The sequence below is a fragment of the Trichomycterus rosablanca genome, chromosome 3, assembly GCF_030014385.1.
Source record: "Trichomycterus rosablanca isolate fTriRos1 chromosome 3, fTriRos1.hap1, whole genome shotgun sequence".
Taxonomy (NCBI): Eukaryota; Metazoa; Chordata; class Actinopteri; order Siluriformes; family Trichomycteridae; genus Trichomycterus; species Trichomycterus rosablanca.
The window spans coordinates 1,646,373-1,672,743 of NC_085990.1; the positions used below are offsets into that span (position 1 = coordinate 1,646,373).

The window sequence follows — 26,371 nt, forward strand, 5'->3', positions numbered from 1 at the left end:
GTGATTCTTCAATTGGGGGCACTTCTACGTCCCTAAGTTATAAATTTGTGTTAAAAATACTATATTACAAAACAAATATTTCAGGTATTAAAAAGATCATTCATCGCATCACTAAAAAAAATTACATACCAAAATAATGATGATTTCCATTTATTATAAGGATTTAAACATCAATATTTTGCTACTAATATTGATGTTTTCTGTTTTAAACATCAATATTTAAAACAGAAGTTTTAAAGTCTGTCCCCAACCCAGACGTTAAAACTTCTCTGCTCTAATAAAAGGCTAAAAAGTGATCAATTCATTATAAAAATCACAATATGAGTTTTAGAATAACCTAAAAAGAAGCAATACGTTACCGTCCCCGGCATTATCGTCATTACCGCAGCAGTGTACGATTTCTGTAGGGGATCATTCGAAGGTAACACTTGTTTATGTTGTAACCATGGAAACAAAGACTCGCGAGGAAGCACATGCCAGCCATGAGAGAAGATTGACATTTTAATGTCTGGAAATGTGAGTAATTTAATCACGTATTCCTCCCGATCATAGAGTATATTTACTCAGCGTCATTACCATTTACATCAGTACGGCAGTTTACACATTATTTATATGTATTTAAAGTGCATCTTGTACTAGCTGTGGACTAGCGTTAGCAAATCCATGGCCTAGCTAGTTTTTTTATTAGAAAAAGTAAAAATTGTCATTACCGCAACACGTCACTACCAACACATGAATATGAAATATTAAAATTCTATATAAGCTCAATTGTAGCCATCATTAAGTCTTTGCTCTAGAGCATGTAAGCATTATCTTGACATAATTAAAACTAAATTATTCCTAATTTTATTTTTCAAAAGTTAAGATGGTCAAAAGAGCCCGCAATTGAAGAATCACCCATAAACACGTTTCCTAACAATTCCACTCATTTTCTCAACACAGTAAACACAAAATATAAACTACTTTCACAAAACCTTTGACTAAATCAAACAATCAACAAAGTATTCACTCGTCTGCCTTTTCACACGCGTATGAACTTGAGTGACGTCACATTCTTAATCCATAGTGTTTAATATGATGTCGGCCACCCTTTGCACCTATAACAGCTTCAGCTCTTCTGGGAAGGCTTTCCACAAGGGTTAGGAGTGTGTTTATGGGAATTTTTGACCGCTCGTCTCCGCTCTAATTCATCCCAATGGTGTTCTATCGGGTTGAGGTCATGAACCGGCTCATCCACGTCTTTATGGAGCTTGTGCTTTGTGCACTGGTGCGCAGTCGTGTTGGAACAGGAAGGGGCCATCCCCAAACTGTTCCCACAAAGTCGGGAGCATGAAATTGTCCAGAATCTCTTGGTGTGCTGAAGCATTAAGAGTTCCTTTCACTGGAACTAAGGGGCCGAGCACGACTCCTGAAAAACACCCCCACACCATCATCCCCCCTCCACCACACTCTACACTCGACACAATACAGTCAGACGAGTACCGTTCTCCTGGCAGCTCGTCCATCGGATCGCCAGACGGAGAAGCGTGATTCGTCACTCCAGAGAACATGTCTCCACCGCTCGAGTCCAGTGGCGGCGTGCTTTACACCACTGCTTGGATGCAGCAGCTCGGCCTCGGAAACCCGTTCCTGAGCTCTCCTGAAGGCCACATGAAGTCTGGAGGTCTGTAGCGATCGACTGTGCAGAAAGTTGGTGACCTCTGCGCACTATGTTCCTCGGCATCCGCTGGCCACACAGCATGAGAGGTTCTAATAGGGCTTCAGCAGCAGGGATGTGTATCCCTGACCTGTTCTCTACTTGAACTACAGTATAGAAATGTTAACTGTAGACGTTCTTCTAGATAGGAGCGTCTGCTAAACTCCAAAAATGTAAATATAAACGTAGAGATTTGCAAGTTAGAAGTGAGAAGTTTGAACAAAATATACCAAGGTGGGACAGAAAACCAGTGTGACCGTCACAGAATCAGGGTTTTAATTAGGGCTGGCACCGATCCGATACTCTGGATCTAATATCGGAAGGAAAAAATGTGTAATCCAATCCGATACTGTTGCTTAATGTAAATAACACTTAATGTAAATAACACTTAATGTAAATGAGGCCATTCAGCTGGAGCCTATCCCAGCTTTTTAATGGGCGCAAGGCACACAGTAACACCCTGGACGGGGCGCCAGTCCACACACACACACACACATTCACCTATAGGGCAATTCAGTGTCTCTAATTAACCTGGCTGCATGTTTTTAGACTGTGGGAGGAAACCGGAGCTCCCGGAGGAAACCCACACAGACACAGGGAGAACATGCAAACTCCACCTGGGGATCAAACCCAGGACCTTCTTGCTGTGAGGCGACTGTGCTACCCACCGAGGCACTGTGCCGCCCGGCGGATAAACAATTTTAATTTAATTTTAAATGATTTGTTTATCTTTTTAAAGACGAGGATTAAACCTTGGACCCCAGGACCGTGAAGCTATGCTGACACACCACCTCATGGAGCTCCACAAGAAGACATCTAACGTCCGAGTAGCGTTTTTATTTGAACAAAACATAGAGAAAGAATCTAAACAAAAGTCTCTTTAGATTTTCCTTCTGTAACAAAACCAGGAACTAAAAACTAGAGCGTAAATGCAAACCAAAATAATGACATTTCTTATAATCTGTTCAGTATAATCAGTTTTCTAAGGCGAGGAAGTAGTCATCGTGCAGAACGTCCAGAGCTGACGGCCTTCCAGAACTAACCAGCAGCTTGGGGATCAGGGTTTGGAGTTTCTCATCCTGTGGAAGACAAAATCGGATGCGCTAAATTGGGAGGAAAATGGGGAGAAAATGCATTAAAAATAAATAAATAAACCCCTCGTCACTTCTCGCGTGTGTTTTGGTGACTAAACATAGTTTGGGAGACCGGACAGACTCGTCTGTGATTCCTCCTGGTGATAGATGGTGTAGTGTGTGCCCCCCCCCTTCCCCCACGCCAATCAATCGTGTACTGTGAAAACCACGACTTAAAGGACTCCCGATTACAAGAGATCGAATTGTGTAGTGTGACTTTAATGTACCAGTTTCAATCTGGTGAACTCCGCAGCTTGGGGCTCATTTCCCACATCACCACTGCAGTCTGGAGCATGAAGCTAAAATAAAAAACAAACAAACAAACAATGGAGGAAATCAGAACGAGCGTCCATGTCAAAAATAAACCAGAAACAGATACCATCAAAATGCTCATCGATATGCCTCCCTACCCAGAGCAGGAGGCCACCGAAAGCAAACATGTCGCTAGCTGGAGACGGCCGCTGACCCCGCTTTATTTCTGGAGCCACCAGAACAACGGAGCCGGCCACCATGCCACCGTCCACGGCCCTTTGCTCCTGTAAAGTAAGATACCACACACACACACACACACACACACACACACACACACACACACACACACACACACCACTGCTTATACCTCACAGCAAACGTACATCATTTTGTTGTTTTTCTTTGCACATCTTTGTACTGTGGGAGGAAACCCACTGGAAACCAACACTGACGTGGGGAGAACATGCAAACTCCGCACAGAAAAAACCCGGGCCGCTCCACCTGGGAATCAAACACATGAGCTTCTTGCTTAAATTTTGTTCCCTTGGAATAACACCCTGAACATGTTATAGATCTAGTCAGCTACCCATCCTGTACACTGATGAATCTGAGTGCTACAGATTTAGGCACTTGGGTGGGACAGTGGTAAAACACGCTACCCCACCAGTGCTGAGATTGAGGTGTGCCTCTCCGGATCAGGGAATCAGGGAATTGGACACGACTAAATTGGGATGGAAAGTACTAGCCAGTGTGATGTATTTAAGGTAACACGGGGTTCAGGAGCCTCTCTGACTTTCCTAATAAACCCTGGGAGCGTGCTAGATTTACTCTGTACGACTCGTGTGTCTCGTACTCACGGGCGTCTTTGTAAAATCGAAGTCCCCGATGACGCCGCGCTCTCGGTTGAGGACGAACACGTTGTTGGGGTTCAGGGAGGCGTGAGTGATGCAGGATCTGTGCAGACTCTGCAGGCCCAGAAGAACTCCTCTCATTACCTTCCCGACCTCCTACACAAACACAGCAGAGCGATCAGCGTGATTTATTTCTACAGCTTCTGCAATCCTTTCAGCGCTGATAACACTAACGAGGTGCAAAAGTTACTGCAACTGCGGTTACTGCCGCCGCACGGACGCTAAATCAATAAGCAGAGACCATCCGAATGAGTCCGGTGTAGTGCAGTTATGCCTCAGTCCTTGTGTTGGTACCCTGAATATATACTGTATACTACATATTACACTCAGTATATACTGTATACTAAACTCAGTATGTACTGTATACTACACTCAGAATATACTGTATACTACACTGAATATATACTGTATACTGCATACTACACTCTGTATATACTGTATACCGTATACTACACTCAGTATATACTGTATACCGTATACTACACTCAGTATATACTGTATACCGTATACTACACTTAGTATATACTGTATACTACACTGAATATATACTGTATACTGCATACTACACTCAGTATATACTGTATACCGTATACTACACTCAGTATATACTGTATACCGTATACTACACTCAGTATATACTGTATACTACACTCAGAATATACTGTATACTGTATACTACACTCAGTATATACTGTATACTACACTGAATATATACTGTATACTGCATACTACACTCAGTATATACTGTATACCGTATACTACACTCAGTATATACTGTATACCGTATACTACACTCAGTATATACTGTATACCGTATACTACACTTAGTATATACTGTATACTACACTGAATATATACTGTATACTGCATACTACTCAGTATATACTGTATACCGTATACTACACTCAGTATATACTGTATACTACACTGAATATATACAGTATACTGCATACTACACTCAGTATATACTGTATTCTGTATACTACACTCAGTATATACTGTATACTACACTCAGTATATACTGTATACTACACTCAGTATATACTGTATACTACACTCAGTATATACTGTATGCTACACTCAGTATATACTGTATGCTACACTCAGTATATACTGTATACTACACTCAGTATATACTGTATACTACACTCAGTATATACTGTATGCTACACTCAGTATATACTGTATACTATACTCAGTATATACTGTATACTACACTCAGTATATACTGTATACTACACTCAGTATATACTGTATACTACACTCAGTATATACTGCATACTACACTCAGTATATACTGTATGCTACACTCAGTATATACTGTATACTACTCTCAGTATATACTGTATACTACACTCAGTATATACTGTATGCTACACTCAGTATATACTGTATACTATACTCAGTATATACTGTATACTACACTCAGTATATACTGTATACTACACTCAGTATATACTGCATACTACACTCAGTATATACTGTATACTACACTCAGTATATACTGTATACTACACTCAGTATATACTGCATACTACACTCAGTATATACTGTATGCTACACTCAGTATATACTGTATACTACACTCAGTATATACTGTATACTACACTCAGTATATACTGTATACTACTCTCAGTATATACTGTATGCTACACTCAGTATATACTGTATACTACACTCAGTATATACTGTATACTACACTCAGTATATACTGTATACTACTCTCAGTATATACTGTATACTACACTCAGTATATACTGTATACTACACTCAGTATATACTGTATACTACTCTCAGTATATACTGTATGCTACACTCAGTATATACTGTATACTACACTCAGTATATACTGTATACTACACTCAGTATATACTGCATACTGCTTACTACTATACTTATATTTGACCACATTAACAATGACATTAATACGATTTCCGGCTTCTGTCCTGGATTTATGAGCCACATTTAGTTCAGTCCCTCATCATGTGTGCGCATTAATAAACGGAGAGAGAACTTACAGACGCGTGCAGCGGGTTGCTTCTCTGCACAGCTTTAAGACTCCCACTCGAGTAGTACGGCACTATGATGTACGCCAGAGGATCGGACTGGAAGGAACATGCGGCATAATTAGACCCAGATCATGTTAACTACTAATAAATTCTAGAGGGTTCTAGTATGTTCAGGTGTCGGAAAATCATACAATGAGAAAAAAAGTATTCAGACAGCTTCTGTCTGTCCCTGAAATGGATTTTTGCACCTGTCAGGGTGTATTCCTGAGGTACGGATACATTAATAACTGTTTTTCCCCATGATTAAGAGCAATAATGAGGGTGTTTGAGGTAAGGACCCTTGGTAGGAGTGTCCATAACAATACAGACTGAAAAGTTTAGTTTGTATTTTTATTTTATCCTGGAACTCTTATCTGAACGATGAAAAAAAAAAATCAGGGCTGGAGATCATTGGGCCACCCAGTGGACGTTAGGTGCGAAGCCTTCCTGGCTTTGTCACCTGCTCATTTTCAGTTGTTTTACCCCGAGGTGGTTCTGACGGAAACCTGTTTACCCACCTGAGGTTTGTCGAGACTGCCGTGCCAACAATGCTGCTCCTGCTAGATGGGATCTACTATGTGTGTGTGTGTGTGTGTGGGCGGATCCACTTCTTTCTGGGTGGATCTACTCTGTTCTGACTGGATCCACTTATTTCTAGGTGGTTCCATGTCTTCCTCGGTGGATCTACTTGCTTCTGGTGGATCTACTTAGTTCTTGGTGGACGTGTGTGTACGGGTAGATCCACTTCCTCCTGAGTGGATCTATTTGTTTCTGGGTGGATCTACTTGCTTCTGGTGGATCTACTTAGTTCTTAGTGAGGTTGTCGAGACTGCCGTGCCAACAATGCTGCTCCTGCTAGATGTGACGATGTGTTTGCACCAAAAATGTTAAGAACTCTTTAGGACTTTATGACAGACTGGACTGAATAATGAAGAACTCACATTATTATTTTGCTAGTTATAACTTTCAGTTAAATTTAATTGTGTGTTTGTATGATTTGTGTAAATTTTATTTATTCAAATTATCCTCCAGGCCACCCGAGGAGGACGGGGGTCCCTGCCGAGTCTGGTTCCTCTCAAGGTTCCTTCCTGTAATTTTAAGGGAGTTTTTCCTGCCCCTGTCGCCCTCGGCTTGCTCAACAGGGGTTTTTAAGTCTGTCGGTCCTGGATTCTGTAACGCTGCTCTGAGACGATGCCCATTGTAAAAAGCGCTATACAAATACAATCTACTTGACTTGACTTATCGCAACACGTACTACTGAAGGACCTAATAATTAAGGACCAGGCTCTGCGGCAGAGCGTTATGGGAACATCAGAAGCCGCAGAGATGAATTTAAACCCAATAATCCTTCACCTCACCCTCCAAGCAAGCAAAAATAATATATAATAAATATTCAGAGGTGTAGAACGAAGCACCTTGCCGAAGAACAGGCTGAGCAGAGGCATGGCGGCGGAGGGGTTCTGATCTTGAGCTCGGTGATACTGCACGGCTTGCTCGATCATCCTGACTTCAGATTCCTCGTCCACAGAGTAGCTCTGGCACACAATCCAACGAAAATAAACGCTTCCTCGGCCAGGTAGGTAACACCGCGCCCTTAATTAAACGGCTTGAATGGTTGCTAGTAAGAGTGGAACATCATAAGTCTCAGTTACCTTCAGCACGACCTTCTGACCCTGGAACTCGGTGCACACCAGCGGTCTCCTGCCGCTCAGCTCTCTCATGGGCTCGGCGTCGAACGTGTCTCGGTCCAAACTCTTCATCAGCAGCCCGTCGGAGCTCTGCCGACACAACACGACCGCCGCGGCCGCGGGATCAATACACGCACCGGCATGATCGATACCGAAGAACGACCGCCGCGTAATTCAGTCCGAATCGATAGTTTTAGACGTGAAATTAAAAACCTGCTCCGATAAACATCACGAACACAAAAGACGGTGAATACTGATCATAAACAGCGACTTGTTTATCACTTCAGCACTTCATGAGTTCAGTCGATACAGGAGCAGCCAAAATAATAATCACAAACCTTAATAACATCCCCCACATTCCATTACAGGTCCTCTTACAGTGCTCGTACCTTTTGATTTTAGATGCCATTTTCATTACATGGTTGCTAGGATCCACTTGTTTCTGGGTGGATCTACTTGCTTCTGGTGGATCTACTTAGTTCTTGGTGGATGTGTGCGTATGGGTAGATCCACTTCTTTCTGGGTGGACCTACTTTTTTCTGAGTGGATCTACTTGATTCTAACTGGATTCACTTCTTTCTGGGTGGGTCTACTTATTTCTGGGTGGATCTCTTTGCTTCTGGTGGATCTACTTAGTTCTTGGTGGATGTGTGTGTGTGTGTGTATGTATGTGTGTGTGTGTGTGTGTGTGTGTGTGTGGGTAGATCCACTTCTTTGAGTGGATCTACTTTGTTCTGGGTGGTTCCACTTCTTTCTGGGTGGTTCCATGTCTTGCTCGGTGGATCTACTTGCTTCTGGTGGATCTTATTAGTTCTTGGTGGATGTGTGTGTATGGGTAGATCCACTTATTTTTGAGTGGATCTACTTATTTCTGGGTGGATCTACTTGCTTCTGGGTGAAACTACTTGTTTCTGGATTGATCTACTTATTTCTGGGTGGATCTACTTGTTTCTGGGCTGTCCTACTTCTTTGAGTGAATCCACTTCTTTTTGGATGGACCCACTTCTTTCTGACTGGATCTACTTCTTTCTGAGTGAAGCTACTTGTTTCTGAGTGAAGCTAATTGTTCTTGGGTGGGTCTACTTTTTTCTGGGTGGATCTACTCTCTGGCTGGATCTACTTTCTAGGTGGATATGCGTGTTTCTGGATCTACTTCTTTGTTGGTGGATCTACTTGCTTCTGGATGTATCTACTTGTTACTAAGTGGATCTACTTCTTTGTGAGTGGATCTATCTCTTTGTGAGTGGATCTACTTGTTTCTGTGGATCTACTTATTTATGGGTGGATCTACTTGCTTCTGGGTGGAAATCTACTTCTTTCTGAGTGGATCCACTTTTTTCTGGGTGGATCTACTTGTTTCTGGTTCGACCTACTTCTTTCTAAATGGATTCACTTCTTTCTGGTTGAAAATCTACTAATTTCTGGGTGGATCTACTTGCTCCAGGGCGTATTACTGAATGGGAACATGGAGGACTCACCAGGTAGGTGTCGATATCTGCCTCAGGATGGAGCTGCACAAGCTCAGGGAAGCTTCCCTTCACCAGTTCACCCAGTTTGATCTACAGTGTGGTATATCAGACAGTATAAATAATGTACATGCAGTATAATTCAATGTAAATGTCAAGAGGGTCGAGTAGTCTGACAAATCTGGTTTAAAGGGACATAAAGGAACCACCTGCACCCCTGTGCCCCCCTTTTTGACTATATGGGTATCGAAGTAAACAGAAATCATCCAGTTTGATCTTACATATTCCTCCTTTTCACGCCTTATTTCTTGAAACAGAGCGTTCCTGGTTTCAGCGATCTCCTCCTTCTTCCTCAGAACCTCGGGCAGATCCAGTTCCTCCGCCTGTGGGAGACAAACTAATTAGTACGGCGTGATAAATAACTCATGCGCTGGTGCTGCAGTACTGTACGTCCACACCGCCAGATAACGGTACAAAACTGCGATTAAAGACGAGTTCTGGCTTCTGTGATCAGAGTTCTTCTTGAAATAGTTCTTGAAGGCACCTCCAACTACATTTACAGTAAATAATAAATGACTCTGACTGCTAGATCGAATCTCAGATGTGTTACCGATCGGCTGGACGCCCCCTAGTGCCTACAGCAGAAAAAAAAAATCAACCACTGGGTCTTCTGGGTGGGAAAAGCCGGGACTAAAAACTACTACTGGGCGGGGTCTTCGGCGCAGTGTAGGAACCCTGGTTGGTAGCCAGAGGCGCCTGTACAGAAGTGGAGGAGACCGACCTCACACGCCAATCCACCTAAGTACAGGGGGATAAGAAGGGGTCGTCGGAGCGCACGCGTCGGAGGGAGGATATACCTTCCTCGTACGCCATCGGGGTCTCCAGCAGAGGAAGAGGAACTGGCTACGACTAAGCTGGGAGAAGATGAATAAGAATGAATTGCCGCTGAGGAGGAGTCGGACGCTCCCTCGTTATTCGGTCAGATCATCACTCAGAATTAAGGCGCCTCAGTAGGAGCATTTTAAGGGAGCTAAGGATTTAGACACGCCCTCTTCTCAGACACTTACCTCCTCCAGACAGTTCACTTCCACCAGCTTCCAGCGCAGTTGTGAGCGCAGTTTCTTGATGCGCTTCTTGATGCAGAGCAGCTCGTCTGCGTTGGGCGTGGCGCTCTGCCACTGCGACACGTCCTTCTGAAACTGGCATCACCGACATCTCAGTGAACATATAGTTTATAGATTTATACAGAATAACCAGAATAATACGCAGTTGTAGCCTAGCCTAGTTAGGTACTAGACTGGTAAGCAGAAGGTTGCTGGTTCAAACCCCATCACTGCCAGGTTGCCACTGTTGGGTCCTTGAGCAAGGCCCTTAACCCTCAATTGCTTAGACTGTATAATGTAAGTGGCATGAAAATGTAAACGTTAATACGATCCACACTGTGAGCATGGACATTCAATGATGTTATGGGGATGCTTTACTGCTGCAGGATCCGGCACTTTGACACCTTAAGGAGGAACGTTCTGCACTTCAGTCGCAATACGATTTTATAATCCGTACCTTCACGTTGACCTCATACGCGTCCCGGACGCCACACAGCAGGCGCTGCTCTCTTTCGATACACTGCATCACTTTACGAAAAGCGTCGGAGATGATCTTCGTCTCCTCGTTATCCTGCTCCTGTAAAAATCAAACACGCCGAATGGATCATCTCAAACAGACCCGAAACCTTTCAAACGACGGTAGGAGAAGCATCGTCCACTCAAACGGGAACCTTCAGAGCCCTTTAGGCCTTCAAAAAGTGGCTAAGTGATCAGTTCTAGTTTTATTTTATATACTCATGACATAATTTGACTCATAATCTAAGCAAGTAAATCCTTCATACCTGCCTATTCAATTTGTGTCGGAATATGAAGGGTTAATTTAAAAAAGCCCCTTTGTCGCCCCCTGCTGTTACTGATTGGCACTTCAGCTATAAATTGAAGCCATTCGATTTCAAACAGCAGTAAAATTGACAGATCATATCGTCAATCATAATATACACCGATCAGGCATAACATTAAAACCACCTCCTTGTTTCTACACTCACAAGAAGCACTTTGTAGTTTTACAATTACTGACTGTAGTCCATCTGTTTCTCTGCATGCTTCAATGACCAGGACCCCCACAGAGCAGGTATTATTTAGGTGGTGGATCATTCTCAGCACTGCAGTGACACTGACGTGGTGCTGGTGTGTTAGTGTGTGTTGTGCTGGTATGAGTGGATCAGACACAGCAGCGCTGCTGGAGTTTTTAAACACCGTGTCCACTCACTGTCCACTCTATCAGACACTCCTACCTAGTCGGTCCACCTTGTAGATGTAAAGTCAGAGACGATCGCTCATCTATTGCTGCTGTTTGAGTCGCTCATCTTCTAGACCTTCATCAGCGGTCACAGGACGCCGCCCACGGGGCGCTGTCGGCTGGGTGTTTTTGGTTGGTGGACGATTCTCAGTCCAGCAGTGACAGTGAGGTGTTTAAACACCAGCACAACACACACTAACACACCACCACCATGTCAGTGTCACTGCAGTGCTGAGAATCATCCACCACCTAAATAATACCTGCTCTGTGGTGGTCCTGACCATTGAAGAACAGCATGAAAAGCAGTGGACAGTGAGTGTAGAAACAAGGAGGTGGTTTTAATGTTATGGCTGATCGGTGTATATTATGCATTCTTAACACGGCGGGGGGGGGGGGGGGGGGTTCGGTAGGTCTAGGACAGAATTTCAGTTCATAATCAAAGAACTTACAGAAGTTTTAACATTCAGCTCCTCACACACATGAAACTCCGCCTGCTTCAGAAGCTCGTCCACCGCTGCGATGGCCTCCAGGGTCACGGCGCTCTTCTCGGTCAAGCAGAAAAACTTCCAGGACAAAATAAAAGAAGGAAATATTACATGTATGGAACCGACAAGAAGAAATAAATCCTTAATCCTAATACTGTATCTGTAGTAAAAATGACGGCTGGTATTCCACTACCTAGTGGGTTTGGCTGACTTAGATCATCTCAGCGGCATCCGACAAGATACGGTCATGGCATGCCATCTTTCCATCACGTCAGTGCCTCTTTAAACCTCAAAAACCATCTAATAACCCCTGTACTGGGTTTCCACTGCTGAGGCGCCACACAAAGAACCTTATATAACCAACAGACCAAGTGGTGTAAAGCACATCCCTATTGGACTAAGCACCAGCCTGCCGGTCTGCCAGGGAATGAGTCCAAAAGGATGCCACATTGGTGACCGTTTTTGCCCCTTCAGGTCCAGTCAGAGTGGTACTGTGGCAGTGGTAGCCTAATGGGTATAGCTATGTGCTGTCGGTTGAAAAATTAAGGGTACGAATCCTGGTTCTGCCCAGCAGGGGCCCAAAAAATGCATAAAAGCTTTTACTTTTACCACATAAAAGCTGCGCACGCATATTTGGTCCCTTCTGTATACAAACGACAGCGTTCTTGTCTCAAATGGGTCTCAAGGGCGCTCACATGGCACAGCGGTAAAACACGCTACACTAAGGACGACTGGCTCGTTCATAGGGTTGGATGTCAAAGGGGATTCCTGCAATGACGCCCTCTGCTGGCTGATCGACGGAGCTGCACAGAGACGGGGGATAATGGAGAGCAGTGCGTGGCTCTCCGTGCACGATACGGATCTTCGTATGAACCCACCTGGTGCAGGTGAAAAGCGGTCGTTACTGCACACGTGTCAGAGGGGGCCAAAAAGAGGAAGCAAAATGCAATTGGGTAAGTGGATATGATTAGATTGGAAGAAAAATGCAAAAATAAATGCAAAAAAATTAATAAATAATGCTTTTTAGGGTTAGTTGTGGGCAAAGTTGACAGGCCTGACCGAACCCTCAAAGCAGAACCCTTCGCAGACGTTCCAGAACCAAACAGAACGACTACCCAGAACCAGCTCCATATAAATAACACCAGTTTTAACTAAGATGTTCAAATTACAACAATTAAATGTGACGTTCAGCCATGAACTGCTCGTTTTTAGTTCTTATTTCTTTATAAAACTACTAAACACCCATCAGAATCAGAATCAGAACCCGGTTCCGCTTTGCTCAGTACCTTGCCGGCGTCGGCCGCCCACTCGCTCAGGGCGCAGAGGGATTTATCCGTCGCCTGTCTCGTGTTCCTCAAGTTCTGATGCTTCCGATTCTTCCACTCACAGAACTGCTCATACGACCGATCCCCGGCGTCCTCGCCCGAGGACGAACCGAGCGCGGTGGTCAGGGACGAGCTCACTTCCTGTTGAAGAATAGGGAGACAGGTAGAGACTGTCCACAGTCAACAGGTTTTGAAACAACGACCGACATGGGTGCTGAGCAACAACCTTGTGGACATGTAAAGCTTGATTGACTGTGGACAGTGACACTCATGTTTTTAATGCATTTCCCCCATAATCCCTCCTCCCAATCTAGTCCAATTTCCCCCTCCGACACGTGTGCAGTAGGCGCCCGACCGGCCGATAGCAGTGGGGAAGTGGGCCACTCTAAGACCATCCAACCTGAGGATTCATTTCCACCACCCACCTTTAAAGTCTTCAGTCGCTCAGCGATCGGCAGGCCCCCCACCTCAGACAGGAAGTCGTCCACGGCGGTGCAGAGAACGCTGCAAATCTGATTTTTGGTGCTCACCAGGTCCTCCAGCTCCCCCTTCTGTCAGATCATACAACACACAAGCACATGCTAAAGGAAAACCGTTTATACCACATGTAGCGCCATGAAGGATAAACGATGTTTGCCAGTTCTTGCTCGATACGAGACTTCAGCTGATCTGTGCATTTTTAATAGGAGACAGATTTGGAGTGCAGGCAGGCCAATCAAGCACATGCACTCTGTGTCTACGGTAAGTTTCATATATTAAACTACATCATTGTATTTATATACCCCCTGTGCTGGCTGTATAATATTCAGATACATAAGTTGTTACCAGGGGTGTCAGATGGCTCGGTGGGTAGCACTATCGCCCCAAAGCAAGAAGGTCCTGGGTTTCCTCCGGGAGCTCCGGTTTCCTCCCACAGAATGTGTGTGCCCTGTGATGACCTAGCGACCTGTCCGGGGTGTTTCATACCTATCGCCTGGTGAACTGGACCCACTGCAACCCTGAATAGGAGAAATTCTCTGGGACTAGAGCACAAACAGGGAGACTTTTATTCTGAAAGAACAGTAAGAGTTTTCTTCTCCTTGCATTGTCCTTAATTTTTAAGACTGCTTATTTTGTTGAGTAACGGTGCTCATCTTTTAAAAAAAACATACTACTAATATTAAAATAAAATATAATAAATAAATAAATAAATAAATAAAATGAATAAAATAAACAAAATTAAAAATTAAACAAAAAATAAAAAAATAAAAAAATTAAACAATAAAAATTTAATTAAAATATATAATGAAAATATAAAATGAAATAAATAAAAACAAAATAAATAAAGACAATTAAAAACTAAGCAACAATACATAAATTAAAAAAAATTAAAAACATTACAAATTAAATTAAAATGTATAATGAAAAAATAAAATAAATAAAAACAAAATAAATAAAATAAATAAACAAAATTTAAAATTAAACAAACAAAAACACCTTAAAAATGAAATTAAAATATATAATGAAAAAATAAAATAAATAAATAAACATAAATAAAAAAATAAAATTAAAATAAAATTAAACAAAAACAAATACATAAAAAAACATTAAAAACCTTAAAAATTAAATTAAAATATATAATGAAAAAATAAAATAAATAAATAAAATGAATAAAACAAATAAAAAAAAGTAATTAAAAATAAATTAAAATATAAAATAAAGTAATAAAAGAAATAAAATATTAAATAAATATAAATGTAAAAAAAACACCCGGATGATCCCCAAACCAAACATTTTTCTGAAGAAATTTTATAAAAATGTCTCAGAATTAATAACGAGTGGACACCACACATCACTCACGTTCTGACACTCTCTGAGCTTCTGTAAAGCCCGGGTGTAGTCCTCTTTCGCCACCTCCAGTCTGTCTGACGTAAACGGCGTTACGATTCGATTATTAACCACCACGGTTATGGATTCAGAGAGAAGATCCTCGGCAGCGCTGCTCTGACTGTTCTCCCTGAGGAAAAGACAGACGAACCTGTTTTACTCAGACTGATCAGGATCGCTGTGCGTCTGGACCTTATTCTGGTGGGAGAAATACATCCTGGACAGAGAGCAGGGGTGTGAAAGTCTGAGACGACTGTTAAAATGATTTTATTCACACCGGAGCCGACATCTCGAATCTCAGTTCTGCTACCAGCAGACTAGGTGCCCACACAAACCATGATTCTGGGAATTCTGGGAAAATTCTGGATCAGAAGTCGTAACATAACAGGACGTACCTGTTCCTCCTCACCGCTTCCACTTTCTCAGCCAGTCGAGAGAAACGTTCACCGACTGTTGATTCCATGTGGACTTGGACACACTCGTCCTTCCCCGGACACGTCTCACTGACCGCCTGTAAAACATCAAAGGGTCCAGAACAGTACGTTATACACTGATCAGCCATAACATTAAAACCACCTCCTTGTTTCTACACTCACTGTCCATTTTATCAGCTTCACTTACCATATAGAAGCACTTTGTAGTTCTACAATTACTGACTGTAGGGGTGAACAGGGTGAAAGGGGGTAACAAAGCATGTAGAGAAACAGATGGACTACAGTCAGTAATTGTAGAACTACAAAGTGCTTCTATATGGTAAGTGGAGCTGATAAAATGGACAGTGAGTGTAGAAACAAGAAGGTCAAAAGTCAAAGTGAACTTTATTGTCATTCAGACTATACAGCTAGGAGTGCACAGCTGAACGAGATCGCGTTTCCCAAGCTCCAATGTGCAGAATATAAAACAAAAAAAAGAGCATATACAAGACAAAATATACATTAAGTTTTAAAAAAGATATACATTCAGTAAAAAAATAAAAATAAAAAAGCACTATTGCACATACATTGTAAACAGACATAAAATACACGTTAAGTAGAGTAAAAAATATATACACACTAAGTTAGAAATATTGCACATAATTTGCAGTGATGAGGTACCGGTGTAATAAATAAATAAAATGCCTGGTGTTAAACACTTAAATTATTGCACAGAATATAATAAGAGTAGCAGCATGATGTAGGTATTTAAATCTTAATAAATAAATGTGTTTAGAAAGTCCGTAAGTGTGAGCAGGTATGTTGTGTGTGCCGTTATAGGGAGTTGAGTAAACTGGTGGCTTGTGGAAAAAAGCTCTTGCTGAGTCTGGCGGTCCTGCATCGCATGCCGCGGTAGCGTTTGCCAGAGGGCAAGAGGCTGAACAGTCCATAGGCCGGGTGTGTGGGGTCACCAACTATCTTGGTGGCTCTTCTGACTGGTATAGTTCTTGTATGGAAGGGAGTGAGGTTCGTGAGGTAGTTTTAATGTTATGGCTGATCGGTGTATATAATACATTACTTAATAAAATTGAACACAGTGGGTCAAGGGCTGAATTAAATATTGATAATAAATATATTTGACAGTTTTTGTGTTGTTTCTTGATTGGCCAAAACCCCTATTGTATAAAACTGGTTACATATAGGTCCTGATGTAGTCACCATAATGAATTTGGCGATGTCACATCTATATAAGAAAGGGCTAAACAATCCCTGTACCTTTATGGAGCCACCAGTAGCCTCTACAGTCCCATTTTTCTGGCACTTCAGTGTGATAAAAGTATTGGGACACCACGTCTAAACCTTAACTCATGCGCTTCAACCACAATTATTGCTAACAGGTTAAAAAAAAAAGCTCATAAAGAACAAGACAGCAAATAATGTAGGTCATTTACCGTCTACCGTACATGATATTGTGAAAAGATTAAGCACGACCCAATTTATGAGGCGTCCCAGCCTTTCTGAAAACAGGGATTATGAATAGAACATGGTGTCAGTGCAGCTTTATAGGGAAACTGTGTGCACCACACCGTACTGTGCAGGATGAGAGTACCTTTGTGAGCACCTTGTCTGTGTTAAGCTGCCGGTTCTCCGCAATCAGCTCTGCGGCGCTTTCATCTGTGTCTGTGTTGGTACTTTGAGTCCTACAGCAAAATACAGTGAAAGGAAAAGAAACAGAACGACTTATAGCGTTTTTATTCATTTACTATGTTCTATTTATTATTTTACCTTAATAGAAAAGGACAAATAAAACACACTGAAGGGAAAATCTACCTCGATAATTAGTTATTGTGTTTAGGTGTTTCATCCACACTCGCTGCAAACAGTAAATCTAGTGATCTGTTCACCCAAATGAATTCGGGGTGTCGATTTATACAATTAATTTCCAAATTACAAGTTAGATAGATACTACATGGATAAAAGTATAGGGACGCCCCTTCTAATTCTTAAATTCATGAGTTTCAGCCATAACAATTGCTAACAAGTTAAAACAAACGTTTATGTACACAAGCATGCAAATAATGTAGGTCATTTACCATCTACCGTACATGATATTGTGAAAAGATTAAGCAGGACTAAGAGCAAATTGGTCCATTGATTGGAAATCTGTTCAATAATATATAGTCAATAATATATAATTCACAACAGTCATACAAATGCTGTCATCTTCTGACTGAATGGGCACACATTCCCACAGACTAGTGGTTAAGGTACTGGACTAGTAATCGAAAGTCCCACTACTGCCATGTTGCCACTATTGCCCCGCTAAGCAAGGCCCTTAACCCTCAATTGCTAGGACAATATACTGTCACAGTGCTGTAAGTCGTTTCGGATAAAAGCGTCTGCTAAATTCTGTAAATGTAAATAAAACAGACGTCTGACATGCTCACAATCAGGCGTCCGAATACTTTTGACCCTATAGTGTATCGTGATGTAATTAGATGCATAAATAATATCTTACTTCATGATCTGAGGCTTTTGGTTAGAGAGGACCGGGCGTAGCTTCGGCAAACATCCGAAAGGAGACGAGATGTCCGAGTCCCCCTCGCCGCAGGTCCACGGCCCGGTCTGTCTCTGGAGAGCCGCGACAGGAAGTGGGTTCTCCATGTTTCCTGGGAGACTCATCTTGGCGAATTTGAACTTCGACACTTCCTCGCCGATATCCAGGTTACCCTGAAACGCCTGGACCAGGATCGTCCCGTCGAAGCAGATCGACTTCTTACTGATGCGCAGCTTCTTTCCAGAAATCAGGTTCTGCAGGAAGGACTTCCCCTGGAACAGGACGTGTACAGAAACACACATTTTATCCTCCCAATATTTCACCTCTACTGCTGCAGGGACCACTTCTTTTCACCCGCACGAGATCCGTATCACGTACGGAGTCACGCACTGATCTCCGTTATCCCCCGTCTCTGTGCAGCACCATGGATCAGCCAGCGGAGGTCGTAATTGCAGCAGTCATGAGGAATCCCTACGACCCTCCCTCCCTCGGACGAGCCAATCGTGTCTGCATGTAGGAGCCCGGTTGGAACTGAGATTCGAACTCACAAGCTTTAGATCTCAGCACTGGTGTGCTGGCGTGTGTCTTAACTTTAGTCGAATGTAACTGAATATATTCAGTACATTCAGACTCACTTAACTCAGTCGTTAAGGCACTGGACTATTGATCTGAAGGTTGCTGGTTCAAGCCAGCCTTGGGCCCCTGTGCAAGGCTCCTAACCGTCACCTATTTGCAATGAATTAAAAGCGTTTCAAAATATCGTGCCCAACCTTGATACATGGTTATAGTACGGACTCACTCACGTTACCTATGACAGGTGTGCAGTGCGGCCCGCTTCTTTCTACCTGCACCAGGGTTCATACGGAGACCCGTATCGTGCACGGAGAGTCACACACCGATCTCAGTTATCCAGTGCGTTATGCAATGCCATCGATCAGCCAGCAGGGGTCATAATTATTGCAGCAGTTATGAAGAACCCCCAGTCAAACAAGCCAATTATGCCTGTGTAGCGCCCGACTGGCCGGTAGCACCGCTGAGATTCAAACTTGTCAGCACTGGTGCCACCCAAACACCCCAAAAGAACACCCATTTCAGTCAATACATGGCTAACACCAAAAACAATCTGCTGGTTAAAAGAATGACCAAAAGAAACCTCGACCAAGGCTAGAATTTTGTGTGGGGGGGGTCTGATCCACCTAAGTACTATATGAACCCCCCTAAAAAAAGCTGCCCCCTCAATTTTGCTGTATAATTCGCACTCCAACCCCAGAGATTTTATCTGGAACGTCTCCTGTAGAGTTACCTGTGTGTAATGTGGAGAGTCCAGCTCGCTCGCCAGATTGAAGCTCCAGAATCTGTACTTTTTGGCAAGTGCTGCACACTGCAGGTCTTCTGGAAGTTCCACAAGGTCAGATCGTCCTACCACCTCAGTGTTCCCGTAATCCACATACGTGACGTGAAACTGAACACGATAAATAAAATCAGAGAATTCAATTACATTATGAAACTTTCTACACCGTTTAAGTGCTGTACATTTGTATTTGACCGTATGGGCTGGACTAAAAAATTCTATCTGGTTCTAAGCTAATTTGGACGTTTAAAAATTAATTAATTCTATAAAAACATCTATGTATTTTTTTTTTATTATTTACAGTTTTCGGTGTGGTGGGGGGTGTACACACCTTGTCATCAACCTGCTGCTGCACCTTACACCTGTACCAGCACCGGTCCCCTGTGTAACACGCACCATAAAACTACAACACAGTCGAGACATGAAGATCAGTTACCGTGTACCATAAAGGGTTCTCTAATATTTCATCTTATTGAAATGATTACGCTTTATTTAGATTTACTTTGTGAGGACTTGGTCTTCCTGACAATCTTAACGCAGTGGGGCATATTTCAGACAGAGCTGCATCGATCTTCTCAGCTTCTTTATCCTCAGACACGTTCTGAAGCACAACGGGAAGAAAAGATTGTGAACGATTGAAATACCTTCTACATTTATACATTTGCTAGACGTACAAAAATAATGGTGAATTAGTTTGTTGAATAATTTGTTGAATTTACTACATAAACACAAGAGAGACAGTTTTATGTTTTTTGACCTTGGTAAGGTGTTCCACACAGCAAATACAAGTTAATTTGTTACAATTATTAATAGAAATGATCAACATACCATAATAAATATTCTACTTAATGCTATTTGTGATATTTAACTAATGCATTTTAATAAATATAACACTTGGTGATGGTCCACTGTATGGAACACTGTTACAGTACCAGACTTATTAAAAAACTTGGTGATGGTCCACTGTATGAAACACTGTTACTGGTGGTGTTTACATGTATAGGACATATTTATACATCAATATAATTAATATAAGTCTGTTTTTTGAAGAAAGGGGTTCTAATGTATGGAAAACACCACTTACTAACTATGACTATAACTCGTTTCAATCAGCTGAACTAAACCATCATGATGTATACAGGGTACTTGTGCGGAACACTGTTAGTTTACTATAATCTATATACAATACATTTATATAAAATGCCAGCGGTTAGTTATAGTTTATTTAGGCTGGTAGAGTTAGTTTAGTAGTTTATTTGGTTAATGAAGTTAGTAAATGAATGTGAACCCACCTGAGCCCAGAACGTGATGGCATCCACAACATGGGTAGCAACGAGCAGTTCCACTGAATCGACGGAGAGAGAGACAGAAGCTTTCATTCATTCATACATTTATAAAATATATAACCAACAAATGATCAAGTTTTCTAATTGCTTTTAAAATTAAACAAGTTACAGGTACTTACTTTTCATCACCACCTCCTCTCTGCAGGCTTCCACATGAGCTCCTGTCTGGAACCAACATGGCGTCCCAGTATCAGTGTAATAACAGGTAAATAATAAATACATCATGTGCAAAGCTTGTGCTTTTATACAGAATTACCTCAGTACAGTAGTTACCATGTACAGTGGTGCATTACTGGTTCATATTATAAGCATTAATTCACACTTTGTTCAGGTTTGAATGAAATCTGGAACGCTGGAACGTTTTTAGGGTGATTGGGAATTTGACAATCTGTGTGTTGCTTTTACATGTGGTGCATTTTGGCCTCATGAAACTAAACTAAAGTTTAATGGGGTAATAAATCAGATGGTGGAGTTTAAACACGACTTTAAAGCCTACACAGGGGGATAAAAGGGGGCTGTAGTGTAATTAAAGTGTAAAAGCACTGGTTGGGTTAAAGAAAACAATACCTTTATTGTCATTGTACAAGTACAACAAGATTCAGTGTGCTCTACTTAGGAAATAAAATAGAAAATAAAATATATATACAAATTGTTAGGAAAGCAGTATATACAGACAGTTTAATGGAGAAGTGTGCAAGGTGCAATGCTTTATTTACATATACTGTAGATAGGCATGTGCACACTTATACATATGCCTGTCTATATGTAAATAAAACATTACACCTTACACACTTACACTAGTGATTTTATGTTTTTTTCTGTGTTCATCTGTATAAATAATTCAACATATTCACCCTGTTGTCAGTGGCGGTGTGTTTTAAACATGCAGACGGTGGATTAGCTCCTCTAAACTTGCCCTTGTGTGTGTGTCCTGGTGCCATTGGACCTACTGCAACCACAAACAGTTAATACACATAAATAAGTCCACTTTATTTTAATTAATAATAAGTCACCTGTGGGTCGAGCATCACCTTCATCTTCCTAAAAACACTGGGTGCAAAGTCGCAATGCATCCAGCAGAGGGCGCCAATGCATCGCATGAACACCACGCATTCACCATTTTGATTACTTTGACTCCAGGGCGAGTTCAAATAGCCAGTCCACCTTCTGCATGTTTTGGAAGGTGATAGGAATTAAGGAGAACGTGCAAAACTGCTGAAAAGGACCCATGTTGCTGTTCCGGCACCCACTTCCTAAGAGCCGTGCGTTTTATTCAGGTGGTGTTTTGGTGTTTTGGCGACACCTGCTGGAATTGCGTCTCATGTACACAGCTTGTATTAACGAAAAAAACGTGTTGTGCTTCATGAGCATAAATATTGAATCATAAATTAGATATTAGGACGCATTTTCATTCAAATTAAAATAAATTACTTGAGATTTCAATTTATTACACAATTCTATACTTGTGGGCGTTTTAAAAATTCAAATAAAGCTACCCTGGAATACTGTGTGTTGTCCCAGTGTTTTGTTTATTGTAATATCAACCTAATGCAAAGGTGTACAATAATAAAATCCATATTCTGTCTTTTGTTTGGGTTTTGTGTGTGTTTATGTGTGTGTGTGTGTGTGTGTGTGTGTGTGTACAGTTTGTTTGTTTATTAGGATTTTAACGTCATGTTTTACCTTTTGGTTACATTCATGACAGGAACAGCAGTCACCCATTACACAAGATTCATCAGTTCACAAGATTATATCGAACACAGTCATGGACAACTTTGTATCTTCAATTCACCTCACTTGCACGTCTTTGGACTGTGGGAGGAAACCGGAGCGCCTGGAGGAAACCCACACTGACACGGGGAGAACATGCAAACTCCACACAGAAAGGACCGGGACCGCCCGACCTGGGGATCGAACCCAGGACCTTCTTGCTGTGAGGCGACAGTGCTACCCACCGTGCCGCCCTGTGTGTGTACAGTTCTTTACATTTTAATTACATTAATTGAGTAGGATTACACCATTACACTTTTAACTACATCTATTACCATGTTAGCTTTACATTCATGCAGTGATTCTTAAACAGTAAATTATATTTAAGTTATTCTATACGACCAAAAGTATGTGGACGGTTGACCCTGAGTTTGTTGGACATCCTGCACACCAAGCATAAGCTCCAGCTGACCACCTTCAAAGATCTTTACTCCTCTAGGATGAGATTGAGGACTGGGAAGATTATGACTTACCACTCACACCCTGGTCACTCCTTAAAGACTCGGACTAACCGCCACCTCCACAGCGTCCTTCCCCAGTTCATCATTCTCTTAAACAAGGACCATTCTCACACCCCTCTGCTTTACTGCTGCACATAGTTTTAAAATGGTAAGCAAGCCCAACACCCCTAACCTGATCCCGGCAACATAGCTTGGCTCACATTCTCACGTACACATATTATCTCCTCTATATAATCTCTTTCTCTTCTAACACCCATGAATCCACTGTATTTACCATGCCATAATCTATATGCACCTTAACTCACTGAAGTACATCCACTGATCAGCCATAACATTAAAACCACCTCCTTGTTTCTACAGTACATTCACTGTCCATTTTATCAGCTCCACTTACCATATAGAAGCACTTTGTAGTTCTACAATTACTGACTGTAGTCTATCTGTTTGTCTGCATGCTTTGTTACCCCCTTTCATGCTGTTCTTCAATGGTCAGGACCCCCACAGGACCACCACAGAGCAGGTATTATTTAGGTGGTGGATGATTCTCAGCACTGCAGTGACACTGACATGGTGGTGGTGTGTTAGTGTGTGTTGTGCTGGTATGAGTGGATCAGACACAGCAGCGCTGCTGGAGTTTTTAAACACCTCACTGTCACTGCTGGACTGAGAATCGTCCACCAACCAAAAATATCCAGCCAATAGCGCCCCGTGGGCAGCATCCAAACAGCAGCGATAGATGAGCGATCGTCTCTGACTTTACATCTACAAGGTGGACCGACTAGGTAGGAGTGTCTAATAGAGTGGACAGTTAGTGGACACAGTGTTTAAAAACTCCAGCAGCAATGCTGTGTCTGATCCACTCATACCAGCACAACACACACTAACACACCACCACCATGTCAGTGTCACTGCAGTGCTGAGAATCATCCACCACCTAAATAATACCTGCTCTGTGGTGGTCCTGTGGGGGTCCTGACCATTGAAGAACAGGGTGAAAGGGGGTAACAAAGCATGCAGAGAAACAGATGGACTACAGTCAGTAATTGTAGAACTACAAAGTGCTTCTACAGTGGGGCCAAAAAGTATTTAGTCAGCCACTGATTGTGCAAGTTCTCCTACTTAGAAAGATGAGAGAGGTCTGTAATTTTCATCATAGCTACACTTCAACTATGAGAGACAAAATGACAAAAAAAATCCAGGAAATCACATTGTAGGATTTTTAAAGAATTTATTTGTAAATTATGGTGGAAAATAAGTATTTGGTCAATAACAAAAGTTCAACTCAATACTTTGTAAAATAACCTTTGTTGGCAATGACAGAGGTGAAATGTCTCCTGTAAGTCTTCACCAGGTTTGCACACACTGTAGCTGCTATTTTGGCCCATTCCTCCATGCAGATCTCCTCTAGAGCAGTGATGTTTTGGGGCTGTCGCTGGGCAACACGGACTTTCAACTCCCTCCACAAATTTTCTATGGGGTTGAGGTCTGGAGACTGGCTAGGCCACTCCAGGACCTTGAAATGCTTTTTACGGAGCCACTCCTTCGTTGCCCGAGCGGTGTGTTTGGGATCATTGTCATGCTGGAAGACCCAGCCACGTTCCATCTTCAATGCTCTCACTGATGGAAGGAGGTTTTGGCTTAAAATCTCACGATACATGTCCCCGTTCATTCTTCCCTTAACACGGATCAGTCGTCCTGTCCCCTCTGCAGAAAAACAGCCCCAGGCATGATGTTTCCACCCCCATGCTTCACAGTAGGTATGGTGTAACTCAGCATTCTTCTTCCTCCAAACACGACGAGTTGAGTTTTTACCAAAAAGTTCCATTTTGGTTTCATCTGACCACATGATATTCTCCCAATCCTTTTCTGGATCATCCATATGCTCTCTGGCAAACTTCAGACGGGCCTGGACATGTACTGGCTTAAGCAGGGGGACACGCCTGGCACTGCAGGATTTGAGTCCCTCTCGGCGTAGTGTGTTACTGATGGTAGCCTTTGTTACTTTGGTCCCAGCTCTCTGTAGGTCATTCATCAGGTCCCTCCGTGTAGTTCTGGGATTTTTGCTCACCGTTCTCATGATCATTTTGACCCCACGGGATGAGATCTTGCGTGGGGCCCCAGATCGAGGGAGATTTTCAATCGTCTTGAATGTCTTCCATTTTCTTACAATTGCTCCTACAGTTAATTTATTCACACCAACCTGCTTGCCTATTGTAGATTCACTCTTCCCAGCCTGGTGCAGGTCTACAATTTTCTTCCTGGTGTCCTTCGACAGCTCTTTGGTCTTGGCCATGGTTGAGTTTGGAGTCTGACGGTTTGAGGCTGTGGACAGGTGTCTTTTATACAGATAACGAGGTCAAACAGGTGCCATTAATACAGGTAACGAGTGGAGGACAGAAGAGCTGCTTAAAGAAGAAGTTACAGGTCTGTGAGAGCCAGAAATCTTGCTTGTTTGTTATTGACTAAATACTTATTTTCCACCATAATTTACGAATACATTCTTTAAAAATCCTACAATGTGATTTCCTGGATTTTTTTCCCCTCATTTTGTCTCTCATAGTTGAAGTGTAGCTATGATGAAAATTACAGACCTCTCTCATCTTTCTAAGTAGGAGAACCTGCACAATCAGTGGCTGACTAAATACTTTTTGACCCCACTGTATATGGTAAGTGGAGCTGATAAAATGGACAAGAAAGTGGTTTTAATGTTATGGCTGATCAGTGTATGAAGTATACCTTTAGTAAAGTATACTATTTTATTGGATCTTGAGTATGTTGCCACCTGCACCAAGAGAAATTCCTTGTACACTTGGTACTTGGCCATTAAATTGGTCAGGGTGGTCAGGTGTAAACACACATGTGTCTGTGTAGTGTGGATCTTACTAGTCTGCGTGTAAACTACAGTACATGATTACACCAGTCACACACACACACACTATCATGTTGGTGGAAAATGTAAGTGGCAGTTACGTATGAATGTAGCACTCCCTACATTGTACTGCGTTATTCACACGCAGCCTGGGGTAAGAACTATGTGGAGTATTTTTCAGCATCTCAGTAAGCAGTCAGTGTCTATTGCGTCTGTAGCTGGCTCTACCTCATTCTGCACCGTCTGTGGACGCCAGTGCTGAGCATTCCGGTTCTTTTAATGATTAAATGACTCATCTACCAGGCAGTAGGAGTCGACTCAAAAACGACACTTTGTACACATACAAATATAATATTGACATACAAGACCATGATCACAACATATAGTGGGG

General features: G+C 42.2%; 1 protein-coding gene across 5 annotated transcripts; it reads right to left on the bottom strand.

Annotated features, from left to right (window-relative positions):
- Positions 1–2,518: 2,518 nt before the first annotated feature.
- LOC134310150 (serine/threonine-protein kinase 31-like) lies at positions 2,519–21,807 on the bottom strand. Of its 5 annotated transcripts, XM_062991670.1 has the most exons (24): positions 21,735–21,807; positions 21,000–21,045; positions 20,827–20,879; positions 20,037–20,135; positions 19,866–19,937; positions 19,487–19,645; positions 18,145–18,455; positions 17,236–17,326; positions 15,609–15,724; positions 15,187–15,343; positions 13,773–13,898; positions 13,309–13,488; positions 11,987–12,100; positions 10,755–10,874; positions 10,262–10,393; positions 9,476–9,577; positions 9,207–9,287; positions 7,693–7,818; positions 7,456–7,575; positions 6,011–6,097; positions 3,939–4,088; positions 3,240–3,365; positions 3,057–3,128; positions 2,519–2,775 (listed from the first exon to the last, which is right to left on the bottom strand). In XM_062991670.1, the coding sequence occupies exons 2-24, from the start codon at positions 21,004–21,006 to the stop codon at positions 2,671–2,673; spliced, it is 2,706 nt and encodes a 901-aa protein (XP_062847740.1). In that variant the 5' UTR covers positions 21,007–21,045; positions 21,735–21,807; the 3' UTR covers positions 2,519–2,670. The 5 variants fall into 5 exon arrangements, with proteins under 5 accessions (XP_062847740.1, XP_062847742.1, XP_062847741.1 ...); XM_062991672.1 differs by lacking the exon at positions 13,773–13,898; XM_062991671.1 differs by lacking the exon at positions 6,011–6,097.
- Positions 21,808–26,371: the final 4,564 nt, after the last annotated feature.

Coding starts and splice junctions, on each gene's coding strand:
- LOC134310150 (XM_062991670.1), bottom strand. Junction 19,646..19,865: donor AGCAGCAGGTTGATGACAAG/GTGTGTACACCC, acceptor TATCGTGTTCAG/TTTCACGTCACGTATGTGGA. Junction 9,578..10,261: donor AAGTGAACTGTCTGGAGGAG/GTAAGTGTCTGA, acceptor TGTCTCCCACAG/GCGGAGGAACTGGATCTGCC.